Here is a 24,942-nt window from a genome sequence, read left to right as displayed (position 1 = left end):
AAACCCAACAAAAAACCCCTTTTCCAACAATTCTCATGTCTAAAAGCTTCCCACAATAAAGTAGTTATAACATATATTATAAAACACCCATATCAATTTGCCTTAAAATTGTGAAACCATCAAAACCCAACTTGGTTTACTCTGTGCTCATGTTGCTTTTACTTCACTTTTTCCCACTTTCCATTTGTATTTATAAAGGGAGATTTTAGTGTCCCCGGAAGAGAGAGTCTCTTGCTTCTCAGGGAAGAGAGTCAGGAAAACAAAATCAAACATAATGCTATAATGGCAGTAGTGCCCACTGGGGACCAATCCTGCAACTGAAGCCAGTAAGGCTTAAAAGCATTCTTCAGTGAGCCAAATGGGATGGAGCCAAATGGAAGAACGGGAGTTTTAATTATGAATGGAGAATTTTCAGCCTCAATTTCACATTAATCAGAGGGCACAAGGAGAGCAGATTCTGATGACATCCCACTAGCTAGAGCTTTCCCATGTCTAAGTCCCAAATTTACTTGAAACCATAGAACCCTTACACCAGGGTCTAGGAAGGGGAGATGACCCAAATTTCTACAAGCATTTAAAAGTCTGTGCCTGCTGAAATCAGTGGGATGGAGACACTTCAAATGCTCTTGTGAGTCTAGACCAAATGTTTGTAGTTTGCAGCCAGCTGGTCATAATCAGTTCTTTGGGGAATGTTTCCAGCTGGTGGGATTTAGGGCAGTCCTATTCACTCCCTGATACTGTCCTCTCTTTTTACCTAATTGTGATATTGATGAGAGGAAATCTAGCCCTGAATATATCTATCCACAGTGAAATGTATTTCATACTGGTCATATTGATTTGAATATCTCTGGGTGTACAAATACTATATGAGTTTATGTATCAGAAGAGGCATTCTTATTGAGTGTGAGTCAGTCAGTTATCCTGAGTCTCCCATACAGAGGTAGACTGCTCATATGGAAGGGGAAATAGAATGGGTCTTCTAATTGATACCTTCTGTTGACTAAAAAACCCTCTACTATCATATATTAATTGCAATATGGTGACTTCATTAGGTAAATGGATCTGGGAAATGTGATGTTTAGGTGCTTTTAAAAAGCAATCTACTAAAAGCTGCACCCCCTCTCCAGAAAAACCTTTTAATGTATTATATTTCAAGAAGACTTTTAAAAGCTAAAAAATGTCGCTGTTTTACAAAAAAGCTTAGCTATTTGTTCTCTTAAAAACAGTAGTTACTACCTTTGCAAAATGTTTCTGACAAGAATAACTTTCTTACACAAACTGGAAAGGAAAATAAAATAAATATGTATAGGAAGTGGGATGCATGTTTTTATTACCTTCTCTTATCCACGTAAACATTTTGTGTATCTTGTCCAAGGAATATTTCTAAATCTTTTTACTGTGTACTGCTTTTTCACTAGTATCTATGTATTTTTAATTCAGTTTGTATGTATAAGAGGATATGTCATGAGATAGTACCTAAGTCTTTAGTTTTTTTCAGTTTGTGATTCTGATTTTCTCTGTTTTTGAAGCAAATAATAATTTTTCATGAACATGAATGTAAATTTTTATTTTTTTTACACATTGCAATAGCACAGGCACCTTCTCTCTTCTTTAATACCGTCTGGTGAAGGACAGGTCTCTGTAAGGTTCTGCTCTTTCCTAATATGCTTCATATTGTTGAAGTTTGAAGTTTTTTGTTTTCTCCTGACTAGCAAAGGAAAACTGAAGAAATAGAGGAACCTAATGGTCCTTGAATTTGGTGTCTCTCAAGGAAACTAGTTTCCTCCGGAAAGAAATATATATGACAAAAAGACGGAAACTTCATTATTGCTTGAAAATACCATTTTGTAAACAAGAATTCTGATTGTAAAAGAATTCTAATTGTAAAAGAATTATAAAACAAAATAATAGTTTTATGTAATTTTGCCTATTAGAAGTTAATACTCCTGGAATAAATTGTTGGTAACTGGTCACTTTGAAAATCTGTTTGTAAGGTCACTGATGGAGGTCTAGTTTTCTAAGAGGTTACAAGGGTATTGACTAGTCTAAAAAGTCCTATACAGTAGCTGGAAATAATTTGAGGTGCTATTTTTTATAGTCATAGCCATATGTGAAACAAGCTCCGTGCGTTCTCACAGTGTGGTAAAGTATCCAACTCTGAAGGATTTAAGCATGTTGGCAGTAAAAACATTCCTCTCCTCTGGTGTTTCCTTGTACCATCCAACACACCTTGGCTGCAAATAGTTTCATCAAAAATGTAGCCAGGACTATACAACCTTCTGCTCTTAAAAAAACATTCTGAAAGGTATTCTTTTTAAATAGACTCATGCCTGGATTTTCATAGGGCACTGAATTTCCACAGAAGATTTTAGCTGAAATGAGTGGGGAATGTGCAAGGAAGTGAGAGGACATGTTCAGACTGGAACAGATGCCAAAGCTATTAACACTGGCAAAGCTTTAAGGCTACTGTCAAGTTTTGCTCTGTCATATATTTTGCTTTTGTTTCTAGAAGCTGATGTGTTCTGTCAGATCTTGGCCTGGGTGGCATTTAGAGCTGTAGCTCTCAAGTGCTTCTGCAAAAAGATTTTCCTTAAACTTGTATTTAGTAAGGTAAAGGAAAGGCATTCTAAAGTTGTTCTACTTTAACAGGGGTTTTAGGTTCTTGTTTTCTCTAATATTTGTAAAGGTTTCCCAAAAGACTTTGATGTTTTCATGGATATATCAAGGTGTCAATGCTTTAAAATATTTTATTAACAGCTGAAGTTTTTTTCTTGGAATCCAATTATTCAGCTGTAAACTACTCAAATTAAAGTTCAGGTCTTGGGTTTTTTTATATGTGTTTTGCTATGCTTCTTTTATGTGTGCACTTTTTTGTGCATATTTTATGCACTATTTAAAAGTGAATAAATAAAAATAGTTAAAAAAAACTTTGAAGAACCTTGGTTCTTCACATTTGAAATTATTTGTAAAACACATCTTTAAGAGAAGAAATAAATTGACATGTACTGTATATCAGGTCCTTGTAACTACTCACTGTAGCCTTTCTAACATGGTTGCATTGTTTGGATCAGTTTGATATACTGTGCATTTTTTTTTTTTCTCTTCCCATAGCTGCAATATCAAGCTACAAATTTTTCTTCGACTTCTTCGGAATTAGAAATGTTTTTAAGATTGAGCAATCAGTATGTCTTTTTTGGTACTCAACTATCAGAAAATACTATAAGCATTTTCAGAGGTAACACGGTACCTTTTGGGGCATGTACAGTATTGCCTCTTGATGGTAATCTTGGTGCTAATTCCTGACTGAATGGTAGCACCCACAGTTCCCAGGTGAGTTAGGTGTGTATGGCACTTGATTATAGTGTTAATTACTCTGTCTTCCTAATAAATTTAGCACCAAGTGATAAAGGTGAGAGTCTTAATATGAAAAATGTTAGGAAAAGGAAAGGCTCATTGCAACAGGTTTGCACTTTAAATATTTTTTCCTTTAAATCCTATTCTTAGATTGCTACACCAAGAAATAAAATCCGTAGTTGCCTGTCATCTTTGTCAGCACTCCTTGAAAAGGGATTTGAATCTGTGAAGATGAAGTAGCTATTTAACAAATTCCATTTTCTGTATTTGCTATTCTTCTATATACTCTTGTAATTTCTTTATCATTTATTTAAATTTAAAGCTAATGAAACATGCTGGATTGAGAGAACTGGAATCTGATATTTCCACTCCATGGAAGGTAGCTGGGAGGAAGAGATTCTATGTGAGAAGTTTTTCTATTAATAATCCTTGAATTTTTAGCCAGGAGAAGTGGAAGAACAGTGATAATATTTTTCTGACCATATGCTCCTGTTTTACTTCAATTTTTAAATGTAAGAAGAAAGGAGATTTGCTTAAATATAAAAGATAACAAATAACAAAACTGAAGGAAATATCTTTTCTGTATTATACAATGAACTTAAGAAATTTATGCCCAGAATTTTCTTTCCAGGGTAATAGTTCAGACTAAGGTTTTAAAAAAATGTTTGGTGCCTGAACCTTCACAAGCATGTTTTGTTTAGAAGGACTCAACTTAGTTAAGTATGTAAAAAAAGCTACAGATACACATATTTGAGGTTGAAGTATTGTATGTGAAGCTTAATGATTTAAGTTGTGCTGTTTGTGATTTTCACTGAGGAAAGACTGGCTTAATGGTGAGAGAAAAAAAAAATAACAGTGCTGTTTGATTTACACTTGTAAAGATATAAACCCAGATGTAATAATTCCTCCTTAGTGGCATGGATTCAGCTCCACCTGGAATCTTATCTTTATTTCTTTGCCAAAAAGGTATTGATCCAGCTGGAGGAAATTCAGAGGACAGTAAAAAAATGATCAGGGTTTGAATAGGTTGATTTATGAAGAAAGCTTAGAAGAATTGGAAATGTATGGTTTGCCTCACAGATAACTGTGATTGTGGAAGAGGAAAATAATAAATTGCATATAAATGGGATCTCACTGTGAAAATATTAGATGAAGTGTCCCAGAGAAAGCGATAGAAGCTTACTACTTAGGTGTTTTAACCTAGATTAGAAAATGTGCGATTGGGAATTCTCTTCCACTGACAAGGAAGATGGGCTGGAATAACCTCAAGACTCATTCTTCCTTTGCTTTTAAAGTTCTTCACTTTATGCTTTTAAGAATACCTTTAAAAACATATTTCCTGTCATCTTGCGCTTCCTAATAGAGACACTCCCAGCCTGTAGTTTGTGTGTCGGTGGTAGTACAAGGGCTGTTTCCAAGTAGTACACGGTGGCAACACTTGGTATCTTGTGCGAAGGCATTTTTCTAGCCAGCTGAGCCAGCAGCTCCGTGTGGGCACTTAGGGGTGTTCAGCTCCTGCTTCGCTGCAGTCACTTTTCCTATGGCATACGTGGGCGGTGGGTGATGTGCCACCTCAGCCACCCGCCTGGTGGGACACAGATTGGGCTATGGGACACACCACTGCTCTGCAGGTGGGGCAGGGGGTGAGGACAGCGGAAAGGCAGTGTTGTGTACTTGTGCGCGGGAGGGAGGCATGCTGCAAAGATGAAAGTTTGTGCTAGAAGTCTTTATGTTACATGATTTTCTGAAGTCTTGGGTTTAGATGCTGAAAGCTTAAAGTTCAGACAAACAGTGTCTCATCTATAGCAGATGTTCTGATTTCCACTTGCTCCCTGCTGTGTTGGTCTTGTCCTACTAAAGCTCGCATCATTGGGAAAAATCTTGGAAAGTATTAAATCCAATAGTACTTGCCATTAAAAAATGAAAATAACTTAGACAATGATTTGTCAGCAAGCAGTACTACTGTCACTTGTGCACACCCGAGTTCACTGGTGATTGAGAAGCCCACAGCCAAGTACACAGACTACATCTAGAATTTACTAATGGTAATAGGAGTCATATCATACAGTGTTCAACTGCTGGAATTTTAGTTTAAATTGAAAATGTTTTAAGGTCTGCTCTGTTTATCAGTGTGTTAAGAAAAGTATTTAACTTCTGAAGTAGTGAAGAGGCTTTTTTTTTTTTTTTTTTGCTTGGATTTAGAAAACAAAACCTATTGAAGTACTGCAGGCACCAGCATCCAAAGCTGTTCTGGAAGAGACTCATTAAAGTAATCAGGAGGGCTGGCAAATTAAGAACTTCAGTGTTTAGCCATAGGCTCTTAGACTACTTGAAAATATTTTTTCTTCTTCACAAATGTTGGCTTGCCTGTTGCCTCTGCCATCGCTTCTGGCAGCTACATGTTTGTTTATTTTTACGTTCTCCCTCCTGCCATTTCTTCTTCTCCTCTGAGCGTTCTCCAACTTAGGAAGTTTTAATTTATTACCGTGTCTCTGTCATCTTATCTTGTTGGAAGCTGTCAGGGAAAAACTGCAAGTCTGCCAAAGCAGCAGTGTTGGAAGTGGAAACCAGGTCAGCTATTATTTTTTTTCTTTCTCTTTTTTTAAAACACATGGAACTTGCTAGTGTTCCTCTGGCACAGGATTTTAATTTCTGTGAAGCTTTCCTGCATCTTTGTGCATGTTTCTTTTTAAAGAATATTTTAAAACATAAAATAGTCAAAATGTAGAGGCAGTTGTATACATTTTAGCTCCCTATATACACACAGAGTAGGAGCTGCAGCATATTAATGCTTCTCTGTGTGCTGCAAATGGGTCTATATTTTTAGATACTTCAGCTTAAGCTTCTCAAGAAAGAGGGGAAAAACATGTAAGATCTTTCTTCTGTGTATTGCTTGCTGATTTATAAATACGAGCAAGTATGAATCATCTAACTAGATTAATAATGACAAGTTTATGCATTATGGATGTTCACATTTGTTGGAAATAAAATAGGAGCATAGAGAATACGACAGACTGATAGTAATATACAGGCAATAGCACACAAAAGGCATTAATTTGAATTGGCAAATATTCTCCAAACTTTTAAGAAGAATGTTGGTGTTTTTCACCTATCCTTTTTTTGAAGTTGCTTTGGACTTCAGGCCCCATGACTTGAAATTCTAAGAAACATCCAGAACTGTTTTGGAGGCTGATTGATGTTTACATGAATATGTCTGGGATAATACTTCAGTGTCTGACATTTTTTCTTTTCCAACTTAAGGAAAAAACAGTTGTCTTGAGTCTCCCGTTGAGAAATGTTTTATTCTTGCTTTGTGCTTAGTTATCTGGATTTGAAAAATAATTAGGCTTGAGGCTATGAAAGTATTGATCTTTAGGTTAGGCATTCGACTACATCATACTAATAAAATAGATTAACAAAGTAGAAAACTTTGCATAGGATGATATCATAGATGAGACCTCTTCTGCTTCTCCACCTGGGTAGCCGTTCTGGATGTGTGTGTCCGTAGGTGTACATGTTCCTCTGTCTTCTTCCGCAATTTTTTATTTTTTTACCTAAGTTTTGTGTGATTTAAACCTTTTCACTTACCTCCTATATCTACAACATATAATTTTAGTAACTTGGAGCATGGTTATGTTGATATGCTGATGTTGTGGTACTATTGAGTACTTATGAGGTGGATAGTTTGCAGCACTGCCAACTAAGCATATGTGGATGGTGCTCATTCAATTTTTATAGGAATTATTTAAAAAAAAACCCACAGAGAGTTGAAATTTAACTTGTTGATTCTAAAGGCTGTGGTTGAGTCCTGCAGCTTTTTGGGGAGGAGGAAAAGTAGGGTGGAGGAGAGGAAATGTGATTTGTGGTAAGAGTTTAAAAGAACAGATTTTCTGTATTTCTTCAACCTTCCCATTCAGAGGCAACCTGATTAACCTTTAAAATTGATGTATGAAATTTCAGGTAGTATCTTTTGAAGAGGAAGGGTGAGGGTTTGGGGGCTTTTTTTGTTTGTTTGTTTTAATAGCAGCTGTTGAGTACCACTGGGGATGGGACCCCTGTGTCCTAGTGAGGCAACCAAGGAACTGTTGTGTGGTAATGTTTTGTATTTTTCCATTGTGAGGAGATTGAAGCATCACAATTAGAAATAATTTTTCTTGAAGTTCCTGTTAGTCTTCTTTCTTCTCTAGATGGGTTACGGGAACTTTGATATTCCTGACATTGTTCCTGAAAAAACAGAAGCAATTGTTGCTACATGATGCATAGTTCTTTCTGTACTTTGAACATTTGAAATCCATCTTCATATATGCATTTCAGTCCTTCTTGAAAAAAATCACATTTTGAAAGAACAGCTAACAATAACATCAGAAAAGAAACCCATCCAAAGGCAGTCTTCACCAAACTGCTGTAAAAGTTAATCCTGATTTTTTTTCCATCGTCTAGTTCTAAAATACTCCAGTTTTTACCCTTTAGTGCAATCCGTTTTGAGTTATTACAGTTTAAATTCTGTGCCTAGACATCATGGCCCATACTTTGAACATTTTCCCTGAATCATGAAGGATTGGACATGAAGTCTTTCTTTTCCTGGTGTATGCTACTTACAGTCTTATTCCTACTGTCTTTCTTTTTCTGTATAAAATATTATCATACAGATACTTATCTAAAACCATGATTATTTTGTGTTAATTTGAAATTATTTTTTTTTTCTTCTTGAATTTACTCGAGTTACTTGCATACTCAAGACCTCATAAAATCCTTGTTTTGGAGTTTGTATGAGATAAATAAGGCAGATGTATTACTTTATAAAAATACATGGAAAATATCTGAATAGTGGCTTTTTTACAGGCCAGCATTCTTTTCTCTTTATAACTTCTGTCAGAGTAAGATGCCATGTATTCTGAGAATAGAAGATGCATTTTATGGAATAAGTCTGAAGAGATGGGAAAATAAACAGGATTAATTTAAAATATACTGATGAACTTAAAGTATGTAAGTTCTGAAAAACTGTATGATTGTTTTCATATAATTTAAACAGTGAAATCAGGTAATGTAAAAATTAGTGGGTTTTCTTTGCAGTCACTGTTGGATGAGATATTTTATCAGCAGCAGTAATTCTGCAGGTTTCCTGCTGGCTTGGGTTATAGTGTTTCCAGTGTAGGTTTAATTAACTCATGTTGCCTCCATCTTTGATTACTGCCTGTACTGATTAAACATCCTCATAATGCAGGGTTAGGAGAATAATACGCAAAATTTCCTTGTGAAACTTCCTGAAATGTGTGAATTGAGAGAGTATATGTTCTGCGTTTAAAATACATTAAATGTTTTGATGTAATTTGTTACAGATTCAGAATATGAACAACATAATCACTTTTCCATTGGACAGTTTGCTGAAGGGAGACCTGAAAGGAGTAAAGGGGGTATGTTTATCTTCTTATTTATATATAAAATTATTGTTGGTACAATAAATACATTTAGATAGTGTATTAATCTTATTTGATGGAAGGCACGGGACAGTAAAGTAACATATTGGCTTAATAAACAATAGAGGTTTTTTGGGGTATGTGTGAATTGAGTCATCCCTTCTGTCTGTGGTTTCGTATAGAGCATGCTGTTGGCTCTGTATACAAAACACTTGAGAAGTTTTAAAGGCAACCCTGAAATATAGAAGATAAGCAGAAAAAGAGGTGTAAGAATTTAGACATTTACTTAGTGGAGAAGGGGATAGTACTTTATTTAAAAGTATTATTATTAATATATTTATTTACCATTCTAAATTTACCTGGAACTATACAGATTATTAAGAAAGACACATTAGAGTGCATGAGCATAGGATTTTTCTGAACAAAGCTGAAATCTATTTGTGCCCTGAGGATATTTCCTATTTGAAATAATATCAACTTAGGACTCAAATGATGGTATGTTTATAATAAATTCAAAGCCTATAGCCAACAAACTTATTTGGCTTACACTTCATTTACTACTGAGCAAACAGGAAGTGACTGGCAGCTATTGTTCTAGGCCATTGGAGGAGGAAGAAAAAAGTACACAGACTAAAAATGGTCTCTGTAAATTACTGGAGGAAAATAGATTATTTAGTAAGATAGGCTTATTAGCTTTGTGTTGCTTGCTTACCACATTCCACTCCTCTTGTTCTTCTCTTTTTCTATGTCAGAATAAATACATTTATTACAGTACAGTGTTGCTGCATGTTCCTGACTTGAGAAAATAATCAAATGCTGCTTTAATTAATTTCATAATTGTCAGAATAACTAGCTGATTTGTAAGAATTAGTTCCTAATCTGTAGATGCGAAGTGTTTCCAGTATCTGACAGTTAACAATACATTTTTGGAGTTGGCTGATCTCTTGAACTCCAGCAGAATTTTAACTGCTGGATTCTTAGACATCAGTGAAATAATTTTACAACTTGTTAAGATTATTTTATCTAAATTGGCTTCTTCAGAGGGGAAAAAATAAAGGAATTTGGCACGTAAGTAATTCAGAATTCTCACAGATTTAGTTATGTCGAGCCGTATGGCCTGTACTGTTCCCATTAAGTCAGTGGGAAATTGATTTCTTTAACTTTAGTGGGATGAATCAAGTCCTTAGCCAAGGCTGTATCTCCGCCTCAGGACAGGCACTTTTTTTCCAGTGAGGCCAGAGATGGAATGATGAGAAAATAACTGATTTGATTAATTACATAGTGTGCTCTTCAGATGACATGTGGTTATACCTTTTAAGGAGTAAAATGGAGCTGTAAAAAGCATCCTAGGGATACTTTTAAAAACATGAGTGTATTAATTCTGTGTACAAGATTGTTTTTCCTGTGTGCAAGATTACTTTTACGCAATCCTTAGGTGAGCTATTCAAGAGTGGAGTCCCTTATTCTGGTAGAAACTCTAAATAGCCAAGGTGTGTCTTCATTGTTAGATCCACAGTATTTTTCATGTACATAAAATTAACTGTATTTTTTTCTTTTTTCTTGACAGGACCTAAAAAAACCCTTTGATAAAGCTTGGAAGGACTATGAAACAAAAGTGTATGTATCTTTTAAACTTTTAAATAAAAGGGAAGTATAACTGAGATCTATAGAGATCATTATTTAATGTTAAGGTCCCAGCCAGAAGTCCTAGCTGGGAAGCTGAGCTTTTTGTTGTTTTTTTTTTTATTAAAAACTGGAGCTGTGTGAAAATACAAGTGCATAGACACAGTCATTTCAAATTCTGTAATATACAACTTATTTAATGAGTAAATTGTCTTGCGTGTATGTGCCGTGACAGTGTTTGTGGTAGACCTCTTTGCTTAATGAAGTTCCAAGTAATGAGCATAATCTCCAAGTGCATGTTCTTCCACTGAATATTCTTCCACTTCAATTGAGAAAGTTTTGCTTTAATTGGGAAAGAATTGTTTTAAATTTTTGGTAGTATCCATATTAATATCCTATAATCTACTACATGTGAAAGTCCACTTTGTTCCTGCTTTCCTCTGCTTTTGGAGGACACTACTGTATAAAATAAAAACTTAGCCACCCTGTGTTTTCATCCTTAATTACCAAAAGTACTCCAACATAATTGTACTTGATGTCCTTTTAAGCATTTGTTGTTGGTGGTTTTTTTTCTTCTCCTTATCAATTACTAATTCACTATAATTAACAAGTTTCTTTAGTTGAAGAGCACACAATAAATTATATACTTCATGCCTGAGTGCTTTGCAATGTCTTACAAAGTGTCAAGTGTATGCAAGTCAAGATTTAGTTCTGGATTTGTTAGCCTAAAACCATTGTAATCACTCTGTATGTCTCTGACTCTAGCACAACTTATGAGACTGTGCCCAGTGCTGAGGTCTCTAGGAAGACCTTATTTGATGCTGAGCCTTCGGTACTTACCAACGAGCTGGTAAGGCTGTTGGGGCTGTTTGCTGCTACCATTCCAAAACTGCACATGATTCCAGATCGATCCAGTGCCAGGGATCTTAGTAAACCACATTTAATTAGTGCAGTTTGTTTAGAGATATGGATGTTCTCTGCATTTAATGCCAAGGTTGGATGCTCTCAGCAGGTGTATTGTGTACTAGAAATGGATGAGTTGTCAAGTGTGTCTCATGTTGTGTGTCTAGCCCAATTTACCATAACCCACTTATTTGAAGGTACCTGATGCACAGTATAAACAGCTATAAAATCAGTTTTAATAACAGAGTTTTATATCCAGCTAAATGAATCAAATGAGTCAACAAAGCACCTAAGATCAAACATAATTAATTTTGGTACCTTGTAAATCTTCAAGTGGTTTAGTGCCCTACATCAGGAACAGTTGTTTCCTGAATTGGCAAAGTCAATTGTATCAGCACAACTGAATTTCGTAGGAGGTTTTATTCCTTGTTCCAGTATTAACTTGGATTGTGACTATCGGTTAAGTTTCATGTCACACATCCAGCATCTTTGATCTTCTGAGATAATGCTGCATGTATCAGACCATTTCTGATGATACAGGTCCAGAAGAATAACATATGATGACACTGTTTAACATAAATAACTTGCGGATCCCCAGCCACCTAGATTGGCTGAGAATCTAGCACCATTTTTTAATATTTTTTTAATTGCACAAAGTTATAATGATTCTCTGGTGCCCACCGAGTTGCTCCATCTGAAGTCGTGTGCAAACAGTCTTCAGAAATTGTTCCTGTACATGGTTTACTCACAAAAGCAACAAGTTTAGCGAGTTAGCTAAATTTCATTATTCCTTTTGTGAATAACAATGAGAACGGTCTAATTACTGCTTTCTAGGCTCAGTTTGTGAGGAGGACCTGAGTGGGTTTTGGTTTTTGAAACTGCCTAGCTATAGCTAGATTTTCACAACAAGACATTCTGAAATATTGAGATAAACCTCCAGTCTAATAGTTTGAATCCTTGGAAGATTGTGATGGCTCCAGTGTTTGTGTTCTTAATACCAGTGAACAATGTCATTTGGTGCTGTGCCAGTTACCGGCTGTTGAAGTAATTAAGATTTCTCATCACTGCCCATGACAGTAGTTGATCTCTGAGGATGGGCCATAAAGAACAATCCTGTAATTTAGTCTGCTATTGTCTACTAGTGCTTGATTGCTGGATCTGAAAGCTTGTTTACTTATGTATAACTTATTCATAGTGACATCCCACAAAGTTTATGTGCAGAATTTTAAGTATATTTGCATGGTGCTGGGACATATACAAAGAACACTGTTACTACTGGACCAAGATCTCTGATGCTTTTAGAATTTCTGATAGAATATTCACCAGGATGAGTATGTTCCAGTGATGTAAATTTGTACTTTGATCCTCAGTTTGGTTAGAGCAGGTGATCTGTTTCAGAGTCAGGTACTCCAGATTTTATTTGTTTTTTAACTTAGTTAAGTACTTGAGAAGTAAAAATGCCCGTAGAAAGTGTATTTGAATATGTATACTTGGGGTTTTCATCTGAGTTTAAGGACAGTAGATACCTGGAAACATTGTTGTGTATGTTATTTCATTCAGGACCTGAAAATGTGATGTTGACGTTCTGTTTATTTTCTATCTGTGGGATTGAATCCAATGCTGCTTGTAAGATACCATGAGATTTATTTTTTTTTCCTTTTAACCAACAGTCCTTTAGAAAGCCTGCTTTTTGACTTTAGTTTTAGGATGCTTGGTTTTTGATCCAAAACAGGTTCCTTTTTCCACTATAAGGAGATAAGCCTTTCCAAGTTACCTCTGTAACTTGTAAAAAATCTGCAAGATTTTTTAACAAATGAAGTACACCTCCTTGACAATGCTTATTTCTAAGTCATTTATGTGTCAGGTTATTCAACACACAAAAACTGAAGGTAGCACATGTTCATCAGGAAATTCTTTCAGATCCATTACCATTTTCTGTGATATTTCTAGGTGGTGGGCTGGTACCATTGCTGTGTGCTGTAGTTTTTTTAAGTGGTTAGATGAAAGCTCCGCATCAGTATTCTAGAGTTCAAAGCTCTTAGTTTAAACTGTTGGACTCCTTCACTTTGATCAAGACCAAAGGATCATCTGCTTGAGGCTTGGGATAGAGAGCCTGGGAATTCTATGTACGGGAAAATTCTTTAAAACAACGGGTGTTTTAATTACTTACTGTGGCTTAAGTTTGGCAGTCAGGGAATATTGTTTTTCACTGCAAGCCACCTCACTTCTGCTAAGTTGTAGACCAATTTTCCATAGTTCTGTTGAGTTAAATTCAAACTGGAACTTCCCTGAGACCCCGCCCCTGCAGTAGGACTGTGGGATTTCTCAGATGCTCTTGTGTGTAAGATCAGTTCACAGACGAGTTGAGATGTTTGCCAGCTGTCATTATTGAATGTTGGTCTTTACAAATCAGAGATGGGAAGTTTAATAATATGAGTTTGAAGCTAGGGTGAGAATATTAATTTGAGCCTGAATCTGTTCAGGTCAGCTTTGTCATCTAGTACATTTCGGACATAGGAAAACAGTGAGGTTTTGCTGGGTTGCTATTATATATGCCACTGAGGTTTCCTGAGATAGTAACTGTTTTGATTCTGTGGCTGTCCCAAACGGATCTGAACTTCCTTATAGCTGTGCATTTTGGTCATCTGTAGCTGTGAGTGGATGCAGAGTTCTTAATCATGAATTGAATTTCTTTGTTGTAATACCTTCACAGTCTCTGCCTAACAAAAAGGGCAAAGGGACTGGGAGAGCTAACTTCAGTCTCGCCTACAGCTTGTGTTGTCAGAGTGGGATGGTGGGTGTAGGTGTTGATAGCCAGAGGTTTGCTCAGCCTTCCTCAATCTGTTACCTTAGATGACTCCTTGTTTGGACTGTGCCTACAACCAGTTGTAGGTTTATGCTTAGTCAGCTATCTTTTCCAGTGATACTTTTTCAAATATGTGAGTATCTTTTTATTCTTCTTTTTTTCTTTCTTCTTCTTTTCCCTTTGGGTTCACAAACCATTTAAGGCTGCTACACTGCTCTTTATCTGCATATCCCTCTGTATCATATGGTTAAAATCATACCGTTCATCTGCATTTCCTAGTCACAAGTACAGACCTGTGAAGCTAAGCGCCAGATATCAAAGTGTTATTTTTGTAGCCTGTGGAGAAGTGACAGTGTCTTCATCCTGATTTCTGTCTTGATAGTCTGTCTTTATAAGGAAGAATTGGAGCTTATTTTCCTCAATATCTCATCTCTCTTACTTGCACCTTTGTGATGACATACCAGGTGCTAATATACCCAAGTGTGACCTATTTGAAAAGAAATTCAGTTAATTAAAAAATGGCATTTGTTTTGCTTTTCCCCTTAACAATTTCTGAACTGTTACTTCAAGCTTTGTATGATATTAAGTGTGTTTAAAAATTACTATGTATCTCGTCTTATTTGGAAGGGTGATGTTAAGATCTGTTCTTACGATCTTGGATCACTGTCCATCAATGTTGATTACTATGCAACTTCTTTGTCCTGTAGCTACCTAAGTTCTTGGAGCATTTTCCTGAAGATCACCTTAGCTGAAGTAACTGAGGGAGGCTGGATCCATTTTTCTTTATACCTTGGGACTGTTCTTGAATAAGGGAGTAAGAGGAGCAAGTAACCCATAGCTTTTATGCCAGTTTACCTCAATCAAAAATTGGGAATGTCCTGAGGTGACATTCATGAATAATTTGTCTTTTCTCACCATCAGTCATTAACATGCTTCAGCTGAAACCATAAAGATTTTAAAATGTTTTTAAAGCTTTAAAGTGGTTAAAAGTAGTGCATTTCTCTTAGGAACTCAGTTACAGTCTTTGTTTCCCATAGAAGAGCTGTGTGATGCTGCCTGCCACTACAGCACCACAGCGGGACTAGGCTGGCTCTGTCCTTTTGGTAGAATTGGTGCAGACTGGCTCTTTTTGTTATGAGGCAGTTGCTTTCCCCCATGTACTTAAACACTAATGGCAGACGCGCCGGGGGAGCATATGGGGAAGGAGTACACATGTCATAAAAACTGCTCATTCTCCCAGCAGGCAGACCGTATTCAACAAGGCAGTGAGCCAGTTTTCATCCACATTCTTCTGTCTAATTGGTCCTGTTGTGGTAGATGTTGAGGTAAAGACATTGTATCAGTTTTGCACAGGAAATAGAAGCATAAACTTAGTGAAGCATATTATTTACTCATTTTTGAGCTGAATAGTAGTGTCTGTATTCCAAACATAAACCTGTCTTTCCTGAAAAGAAAGAAATGTTAATTTTTTTAATAGAGGTGTCTTCTTTTTAGGCCTGTAAATATATATTATCTTCAGAAGTCCTTTGCTAATAAGTGTTGTGCTAATGCTAGGAAACATAAATGCTTAATGAAAACTAACAAGCTTTTCCTGGGAAGGCTAGGTCTCTCTCCTCGTTTGCCATTCTCCTTTTAAAAGCTGGGCATGAGGTCTGTTATGCACAACTGAGCGAAGAGACAAGTTGTTTGAATATGCTTATGGGATTACAAGATCAAGGCTGTAAGGTAGGGTGCATTATGTTACTGTGCAGAAACGCAAGTGCTCATGTCTGGATATAACTCTATCATTAATGATTTCTTTCTGAACCATTTGAAGTCAATGCAAGAACGCACAAATTCTTATTACAGTCTTCTATGAAGATGTTTGTGTAGCTGGTTGATTAACTGATGATGCTTCCAGTTCGGTAGACTTGTTTTTTAAACGATGTCTAAAAAAATTATCTGAAAATTCTGCAAGCTTTTCTCAAATTAGTTCTTCAGAACACTAACTTGACTCAGCAGATCACTGATATTCATAGATTGTAGGTATTTCTGTCACATTTCCTTTTGAAGCATGTACATAAGTCAAAGTGGAGATAAATCTTGAAAATAGTGGCATAGAATGAAAGTGATAAAGAAGGTAATCTTAATATAGACTCATGGAATAGAATCACAGAATCATTTAGGTTGGGAAAGATCTTTAAGATCATCAGGTCCAATCATTAACCTAACACTGCCAAGTTCACCACTAAACCATGTCCCTAAGCACCACATCTACACATCTTTTAAATACCTCCAGGGATGGTGACTCAAATACTTCCCTGGGCAGCCTGTTCCAATGCTTGACAACCCTTTCAGTGAAGACATTTTTTCCCAATATCCAATCTAAACCTCCCCTGGCACAACTTGGGGCCATTTCCTCTTGTCCTATCACTTGCTGCTTGGGAAAAGAGACTGACACCCACCCGGTTACAACCTCCTTTCAGGTAGTTGTAGAGAGCAATAAGGTCTCCCCTGAGCCTCCTTTTCTCCAGACTAAACAACCCCAGTTCCCTCAGCTGCTCCTCATAAGACTTGTGCTCCAGACCCTTCACCAGCTTCGTTGCCCTTCTTTGGACATGCTCCAACACCTCAATGTCTTTCTTATAGTGAGGGGCCCAAAACTGAGCACAGTATTTGAGGTGCGGCCTCACCAGTGCTGAGTACAGGGGGAGGATCACTTCCCCTAGTCCTGCTGCCCACGCTATTTCTGGTACAAGCCAGGAGGCTATTGGCCTTTTTGGCCACCTGGGCACACTGTCGGCTCATATTCAGCTGGCTGTCAACCACCACTTCCAGTTCCTTTTCTGCCAGGCAGCTTTCCAGCCACTCTTCCCCAAGCCTGTGGCATTGCATGGGGTTGTTGTGACCCCAGTGCAGGACCTGGAACTTGGCCTTGTTGAAGCTCATACAGTTGGCCTTGGTCCATCAAGCCCATCGAGCCTGTCCAGATCCCTTCCTTCCCTCAAGCAGATCAGCACTCCCACCCAACTTGGTGTCATCTGCAAACTTACTGAGGGTGCACTCAATCCCCTCATTCAGATCATTGATAAAGATAAACAGAACTGGCCCCAGTACTGAGCCCTGGGAAACACCACTTGTGACCAGCCACCAACTGGACTTAATTCCATTCACCACAACATTTTGGGCCCGGCCATCCAGCCAGATTTTTACCCAGCGAAGAGTATGCCTGTCGAAGCCATGAGCAGCCAGATTCTCCAGGAGAATGCTGTGGGAAACTGTCAAAGGTTTTACTAAAGTCCAGGTAAACAACATCCACAACATACTGCTTTGATCCTGAGATTTCATGTTAAGTATTTTTATTTTGAAAGATTACCTGCAAAATGAATGTGAAAAAGCTTTCAATGAATCTGCAGAAATTATTTATGAAATACTGGAAAGATCTGGACATTTTTTGCTCATTCTGCTCTCTTTTTCCCCATCCTCCAGTGCAGGATGAGGGAAAGGGAGAAGCTTTCCAGCATTTCCAGAGAGAAGGGATGACTTCTTCATTCAGGACTTGGGTAATAAGAGAGTGAGTCATGCTTTACCATCAGCCTTGACACACAGTAGGATAAAATAAGATGGAGGCTCTTTTGCTGAAAGGCTAGGATGCCAAAGCTGAAGTTAGAGAGTCAGGCTGAAAAGGAAGACTAGACAAAGAAAAGATTTTTGAAATTAAAATTTATAGTGTTATTTTGTCAAACAAAATAGCCTTTGGAAGCACTCCATTTTCCAGAGTGCTCCTCATTCAAGTCTGTGCCTCCCAGGCACTATTCTGAGTCTCTGCACCTTCTCATGTGTGTATCCAGACTCAGCCAGGCTTACTGCTCTATAGGGAAGGAGAGGACAAAAAACAGAGTTGCTGCCCAGCCAGCCAGTTCACTACTGCTGCATGTACACAGGGTGTTCTTTTTGTTTACCCTTGTTCACTGGCTGAAAATAAGTACCAGTCTTTGGCATGTTAAACAGTAAAATAGGTCCTGTCCTTTTTAAAGTTCAAAAAAATAAAAATGCCTGCTTTGATGTTTATTTATACCATGATCTGTGTGACAAAATCGATTTCTTTGAAACACAAATTAAAATTTATATTGAAAACCAGTTGCTTTTCAAATTGGAGATGTTCAAATAGTCATACAGTGGAAACTGAATAGGCAAGACCATTTATTTTGTATCTGATCTACTTTTCTGTGTAATTCTTCATCCTGTATTTCAGCTTTACTTGTCTGTTACACAAATCTGAGCTCACTGTATATTAGTCATGTGCAGCTGTGTTGTAAATGGACTGGGGTGTGCTCAGATTTTAATCTTAGTCAGCAAAATCTATATATGTGATATGTGCTGCACGAACTTCAAGAAAAGCGGCTTTACAAAACATTTGCTTCCTTCTTATTGCTTCTAGAGGATTTTTGTAGAGTTTCCCATTTTCTTTTTAATTTTGTTTAATTGATCTGTCTGAAAATACCCTGCAATATTTGGAAATCCCACAGAGGTACACTATAGAACTGTCTTTGCCAGAAAGATTTGGTTAATGTCACAGTGGAGTGACACTTGAAGCTGAGTTGACCCTTGCATTTGGATAGGAAACACAGCCAACCTTTAGGACTTGGATGATTTGCCTGCAACACTGCTATATGTGGTTTCTTTATTTCCCTAGAAACAAAGTGCCCTGTAGTATCAGTCAGATAGGAAGTAGCATATTACTGTAGCAAAACAACAGGTTAAATTCTGATTACAAAGCTGAAAATGTAGTTAGAGACTAAAAGTATAAATAATAAGGAAATGTAAATGTGAAATACACCGTCATGTATCTCTGGAACTTGTTACTGAGAGATGGTTTGTTTTGTAAAGCATCTCCAAAGTTTTTGAAGCCATGGAGCCTGAAGCTCCATCAAATAGCATCAAGGATGTCTTATTTCTTTGAATTATTTGGTAGATGTCAGTGTCGGTTTAGTCTTGGTTTAATTACTTTTTGCCTGTGGAGTATGATTTATCCGTTATATTGTAGAAAGGGCTCTTTCACCAAAATCTAGCTCTTTATTTAAAAGGAATTAGATTTCTTAAAACAATGTATGCTGTAATATTGTGCATAATGTTTGACTCTTTGGCAGTATTAGTTGTCTTTTGGTTTAACTAGCATTTAGACACCTTATGACATGTTAATAAGCTCTTAACATTTTAGAGGTGGTTATGTCATCCTTTGTGTATTGTTCTCTGTAAACAATGAAAATACAATATAATAGCAACTGATAGTTATTAGACTTGACTCACATTTCAGTGAATTCTCTGGCCTCAAGAATGGTTAGATTAATGTGGAAGCTGAGAGAACTAAAACCATCCTGGATCTTTGCTCTGAGGTTTGACTTTTTTAGAACTATCAAGTATGATATAATGTAAATTCTCCTAGAGTGTGTGCTAGAAAGGAGCTGCATATTTGTCATTTTCTGTGAATCTTTTTGTAAGGATTTATGTTTCTTGTTCACGGTTGACCTCTGGTTAATTTTTGTGTTTGGACTCTGCATTTTGTGGCTACAAAATGGCATAATTGGCAGTAAGTGGGTAAGAGTACTGCTTTTGATGCAGACGGAACATTCTGCGTTCGAGTTTTTATTCAGGCGAGTGAAGGTTTTCAGAATATTTATTTCAAAGGAGAGGAGTTACCTCCTTCCCTCTGAATGTCTGCTTCTGGCAGGACACGATGGGCTGGCTGCTGGAATACTACACAGGGCTGACTCTGCTGTGGCTGCCAGTACTGAGAGCTCAGTGGGGCTTTTTCAATTGCTGTTCAAAATGCTTCCCTTTGGGAATATTACAGAATGGGATTAATGGGATTAATTCTAGTTTTCCCTTGCTGCTTGAGGTGTAAGATGAGGCAATTCCTCATTCTTGAGAAGTTTAAGTAGAGAATGTATTGTTGATTGGAAGTCCTTAGACCATCTAGGACATTTTCCCATAAGTTGTTAGAGTAATGTTAACATCAGGTTAAGAGAGCACTTGAGACATGTCATCTTTTCAGAGAGAGCTGAGAGACACTTGACTGCCCAAGAGAGGAGGTACAACAGTACGTGTGTCACTTGTTCCTCTCATCTGCTTCCTGTATTCCTGTGTAATGCTTCCTCTTGTTCAAAAGCAGTATAGCATTTCCTCAGGAAGCTCCTTCCAGAATTTTCAGCTTCTAAATCATACAAGTAGCAAACTAAAAGTCTTTCTCCAAAAAGTAATCGCCCTCATGTATTTCTTTTATTAATATCTTTTTTCATATCATACTTGTCTAACCTGCGTAGTATAATTGTGCTACTGCCTTTAGGAATAATATGGAGAATAGCTGTAACAAATGCACAAGTGTGTTAAGGGGAGTTATACTGTATGGCAGGCATTGGTTAATCATTTATATTCTGCAGGAGAACCCATTTTATTCAGAGCTCCTGGAAAATGTTCATGGAAACTTTTAGGGAATTAGGACAGCTGGTCTAGCAGACTTTGGAGTCTGCAACACAGCCGGCTGGCTGGCCGGCATTCCCAGTGCCAACTGGCTCAGTAGCAAGTAGAGATGGCAACTGTGATTTTGGCTTAGGAAACCGTGTATATATAGAAGATGACTTGATGACAGGCAAGACTCAATAAATCTGGTGACATAACTGAACTCTGTTAACCACTGTTTGGTCAACTGGGATTGAAGATCCCCCTACGTTTCAATTAAAATTCATTATTTTGTTTCTGGATTTTTTTCCTTCAATGTAAGAACTTAGTATCTTCTTCTCATTTAGTATCTTCTTTTGGAATATCTGTCAGGACATTATTTTAACAGATGATTGAATTAGATTTCAGCTACTGTATGTCATTGCTGATCTTTAGTCATTGTCAAATTTCAAATGAAATGTCATCTGGAAGTAAGTCATATGTAAAGCTACAAGAGCTTGGCTTTGCATCTGTCAGTAGACTTTGTGAATAATCAGATTCCCTGAGAGGCTGTGGATTTCTCACCTCATTGACTGATTCTTTGCCTTATAGTACAAAAATAGAGAAGGAGAAAAAAGAGCATGCTAAGCTGCATGGGATGATCCGTACAGAGATAAGTGGAGCTGAAATTGCAGAAGAAATGGAGAAAGAAAGAAGGATCTTCCAGTTACAGATGTGTGAGGTAAGATTCAACGTCAAATTCATATTGTTCTGTTAATGTTTTTAGGAAAATTTTGAAAAACACAATTGTTTAATGGCAGCTGTGACGTTAAAGGGAAATGCCAAGTTATTGGTGGACTCCCATTTGCTGAAACACTTTATTTTATCCTGATGTGCTAACTTTGCAGGGACTTTAGATCTTTTCTAAGTTCACTTAACAAGTAAATTGTAGAATAAATAAATAACGCAAAGCTCAATTAAATGCTAAGAGATTATGGTAAATAAGCCTTTACACTACTATTTCACTATAAAGTTATTTTAAGCCCTAGATCATTCTCTGAATTGTTCCCTGTGCTGACAGCTGTTGTGTTGAGGAGAGACTCCAGTCTAGCACACTGGTGGGCTGGTGCTGAAAAAAAGTGCTAAGGATGGAATCCAGTTCTCTTTCAAGATGTTTCAGAATGTTTCTACTTCGAAATCTTTGTGATTTTGCAGTATGTTAAATCTGATGTGAATATTTTTAGTTTGATTCATTTAAGGTCATGTCAGGTTCCATGGTTGGGAACTCAAGTTGGTGTGTTCGTACTTTCTATGCATTAACTCAAAAATATACCATGGGTGGTTTCTTCTGGTTTTACTATGATGATTAGAGCTAATTTGACTCATGTGCCAACATAACCTAACAGCACTTGTCCTAAATACCACTTTCAGTAACCGTATGCACTGATGCTTAGTAGAAAAGCTTCACATTCCTATAAGGTGTCAGACTAAAGTATTCAAAACTGATTAAGGGATTTGAGTAACCAGTAAGCATATGGATGTTTCCAGCTAATTGCCCATCTGTATCCTTCCTAAGAAACAACCAGGAACAGATGCTTCTCTCCTCCTGTGTCACAGTAAAGCAGGAGTTCACTTTAGTCAGTTGTAGTGATAATAAAATGCAGGGTGAAGTCTGTGAAATTGAATCAAGTTACCTTAAATGTGGAATAGCTGAAGTATATCCTGTATTTCTTCAGATTTTAGGGAAAAGAAGTTTATTCTCGGTTACCTCTGAATAGTCATAAAAGGTGATTTTTGTTTTGGTTTTGTTAGTAAATCAGAAGTGTGACATATTGAAGTTGTGTCGTAAGTACAGGTTAGTTCTCTATAAATTGTGAAAGTGAACCCAATACCAGATGCCTAGAGCTCCATTTTAAATTAACTGGAGCTAGAGAGGTGATTCTTCTAACTAATACTATTCAGTGAATGTGTGTCCATTTAGGCTAATCATCTGTTCACCTGAACCATCATAAAAAGCTGCGACATTGGAAGGTGGCACTTGGATACCACTTTATTTTAGTGGGTTTAATACACTTAAGGTGTACTGTGGGGAGGGGAAAACCAGATGCATTAGAACATTGCTTAAAAGACATTCTTTGCTTGGAGGTCACTGTCTAACCAGGCATTAAAAATTGTTGTCATTTAATAGACAGTTAAGGACTCCTGTAAATATTTGGTCAATCTTACTTCTGCTTGCATGGCTGACATCTTTTGGCTATGGCATTCAGGGGAGGAGCGGTCACTTAGTATGAACTTTGACTGTGCCTAATGCAAAAGGACACTAATTACAATTTTTTTTAGCTTGACAGTATATTTTAAAAATTTCTTGCTAAACTGTAATTTTCTGTAATTACCATGTATAAGGAATTGATAGAGAAAACAGTAAAATCAGAAGGCAGATTTAAAAATTGGTTAAAATAATCCCTCACTTTTTTGAGGAAACTGCTTTCTTCCCTAATGACATCTATTTAGCAATTAATTTAACAGCTAGTGATATAGATACCTAGACAGGCGGCTAGGTTTAAGAATGGATTCCTAAATTTACCACACAAACCCTTTTATGCTTCCTTTGACAGAGGCTTTCCACAGGAGCCATAAAGGATGTTTTAACAGTTTGAAATAATTGTAAAGTATCCCCACATAGTATCAAAATCAGCGGTGATAACAGTTGTTTTTGTGTGATTAACCCTTGAAGCCACTGTTTGATGCATTCTCTTTTAGGTCTTCTGTAACTGAAAATAAAATGTTAAAAAAATACTGGAGCAGTAATAATTAATTTCTTTTGTGAATTACTTTTTTAACAGTACCTGCTGAAAGTCAATGAAATCAAAATTAAAAAAGGAGTGGACTTGCTTCAGAACTTGATCAAGTATTTTCATGCTCAATGCAAGTATGTTTTAGTTTTCTTTATATCTACACAATAACTGGACCAATGTTTTGTTTTAAACTTTTGACATCATAACACTTTTCTAGATTTTAAAAAATATATTTAAGATTCAACTGTTCTCGGTGATGTCTTTTGACAAATTGCTTTTGTCATAGATTGGTCATTGCTTTTCTTACTGTATTCTGAAACATGTAATAAGGTTGAGCTAGTCCCACAGAATGTAGTTGTCTGTTCCAAAGGAGTGCTGCACAATAATTTGGCATATTTCATAAACTACTCTTGAAACAGAGCTATTAGTTTGGTCTGTTAGTTAGTGGTCCATTAGTTTTGACAGGTGTTTTTGAGTGTATCTGGCAATGATGTAAATTAAATCTGTGCTCAAGAAAAATAAATTGCATAAGCAGTGAGATAAAACTGTATTGAAGGAATTGTTCCTTTTCAAATTTATTGGAGGACTCAGTAATAAAACACAAAGCTCTCATTAGAATGATATGCTTTCTTATGGTAGTCTTACAGATCAATAATAGAGCAATAAAGTCATAGCTATAAACTTGAAAGAACTGCTGTTAACCTGTTCAGATCAGTAAATTTTCATCTTAAAAGACCAGTGTGCATCTATCTAGGTTTTCTCCCTTTATAGCAATGTTACTTTTAAAGTGACTTGTAGTATGTCATTTACCTGCTCTGTCCATTTAATAACATTTCAACAAATGCTGTGTTGTATTGTCACTTTCATGTCTGCTTCACAGAGTGAAAAATATTTTCTGTTGCAAATGGTGCAGCATTTAATCAAATGTGCATATAATTGTGGTTTTTCAAAATTTATTTTTTAAATCTCACCTTTTTTTAAAAAAAGAGCTGGAATACTTGGCATAGGTAACATTACTGTGCCAATACAAAACCACATATGATACAGTGAGATGTAGCATATTCAGTTTGCACATAGGCCATATTTAATGCTTGGGAAACAAAGGGGTTTTCCTTCAGTAGGAAGATTGCATCAGACATGAAATTATTTGGCTGTAAGAAGTCACAATTATTTTATATCTACTAGAGCTTTTGCTGTTCTACAAATGAATCTTGCTTGTTCTGGGCCTTCAAAATGGGGGTGAGAACCTTTATTTAAGGTGAGAATGAGGAAAACGTGGCGGTGGATTGTGGCAGTTATGAATCTAACTGGGAATTTTGCATGTTAGAATAAGCTATGATGGAAATGAAGAAGTGGATCGGACAAAGATGCATAGAAAATAAATGTTTAATGTTTTGAGTTTATGGTATGGCATAAGAATATGCACATCTTGCTCTGGCAACTTTTTCAACAGAAAACACAAAGTTTAATAACAGTTTGCTTTTTGTTTTTAAGTTTCTTTCAGGATGGGTTAAAAGCAGTTGAAAGTCTCAAGCCTTCAATTGAGACACTCTCGACAGATCTTTATACAGTGAGTAGCAACCTTTCACATTTGTGTTGTTAAATTAGTTTTTGACAGTAGAACTAT

General features: G+C 36.7%; 1 protein-coding gene across 3 annotated transcripts in view; it reads left to right on the top strand.

Moving 5' to 3' along the window:
- Nucleotides 1-24,942, top strand: part of ASAP2 (ArfGAP with SH3 domain, ankyrin repeat and PH domain 2) — a 93,001-nt gene that overhangs the window by 27,755 nt on the left and 40,304 nt on the right. For all 3 annotated transcript variants that reach the window (XM_074861586.1, XM_074861585.1, XM_074861584.1), the window contains exons 4-8: nucleotides 8,694-8,768; nucleotides 10,339-10,388; nucleotides 21,133-21,262; nucleotides 23,364-23,449; nucleotides 24,810-24,885. In XM_074861586.1, the coding sequence (XP_074717687.1) occupies nucleotides 8,694-8,768; nucleotides 10,339-10,388; nucleotides 21,133-21,262; nucleotides 23,364-23,449; nucleotides 24,810-24,885 (417 nt within the window). The remainder of the gene's footprint in view (nucleotides 1-8,693; nucleotides 8,769-10,338; nucleotides 10,389-21,132; nucleotides 21,263-23,363; nucleotides 23,450-24,809; nucleotides 24,886-24,942) is intronic.

Source organism: Strix uralensis, chromosome 3 (genome assembly GCF_047716275.1).
Source record: "Strix uralensis isolate ZFMK-TIS-50842 chromosome 3, bStrUra1, whole genome shotgun sequence".
In the NCBI taxonomy this organism is placed as follows: Eukaryota; Metazoa; Chordata; class Aves; order Strigiformes; family Strigidae; genus Strix; species Strix uralensis.
The sequence above is the reverse complement of the archived record's forward strand: the minus strand, read 5'-3'. Positions and strand labels throughout refer to the sequence as shown.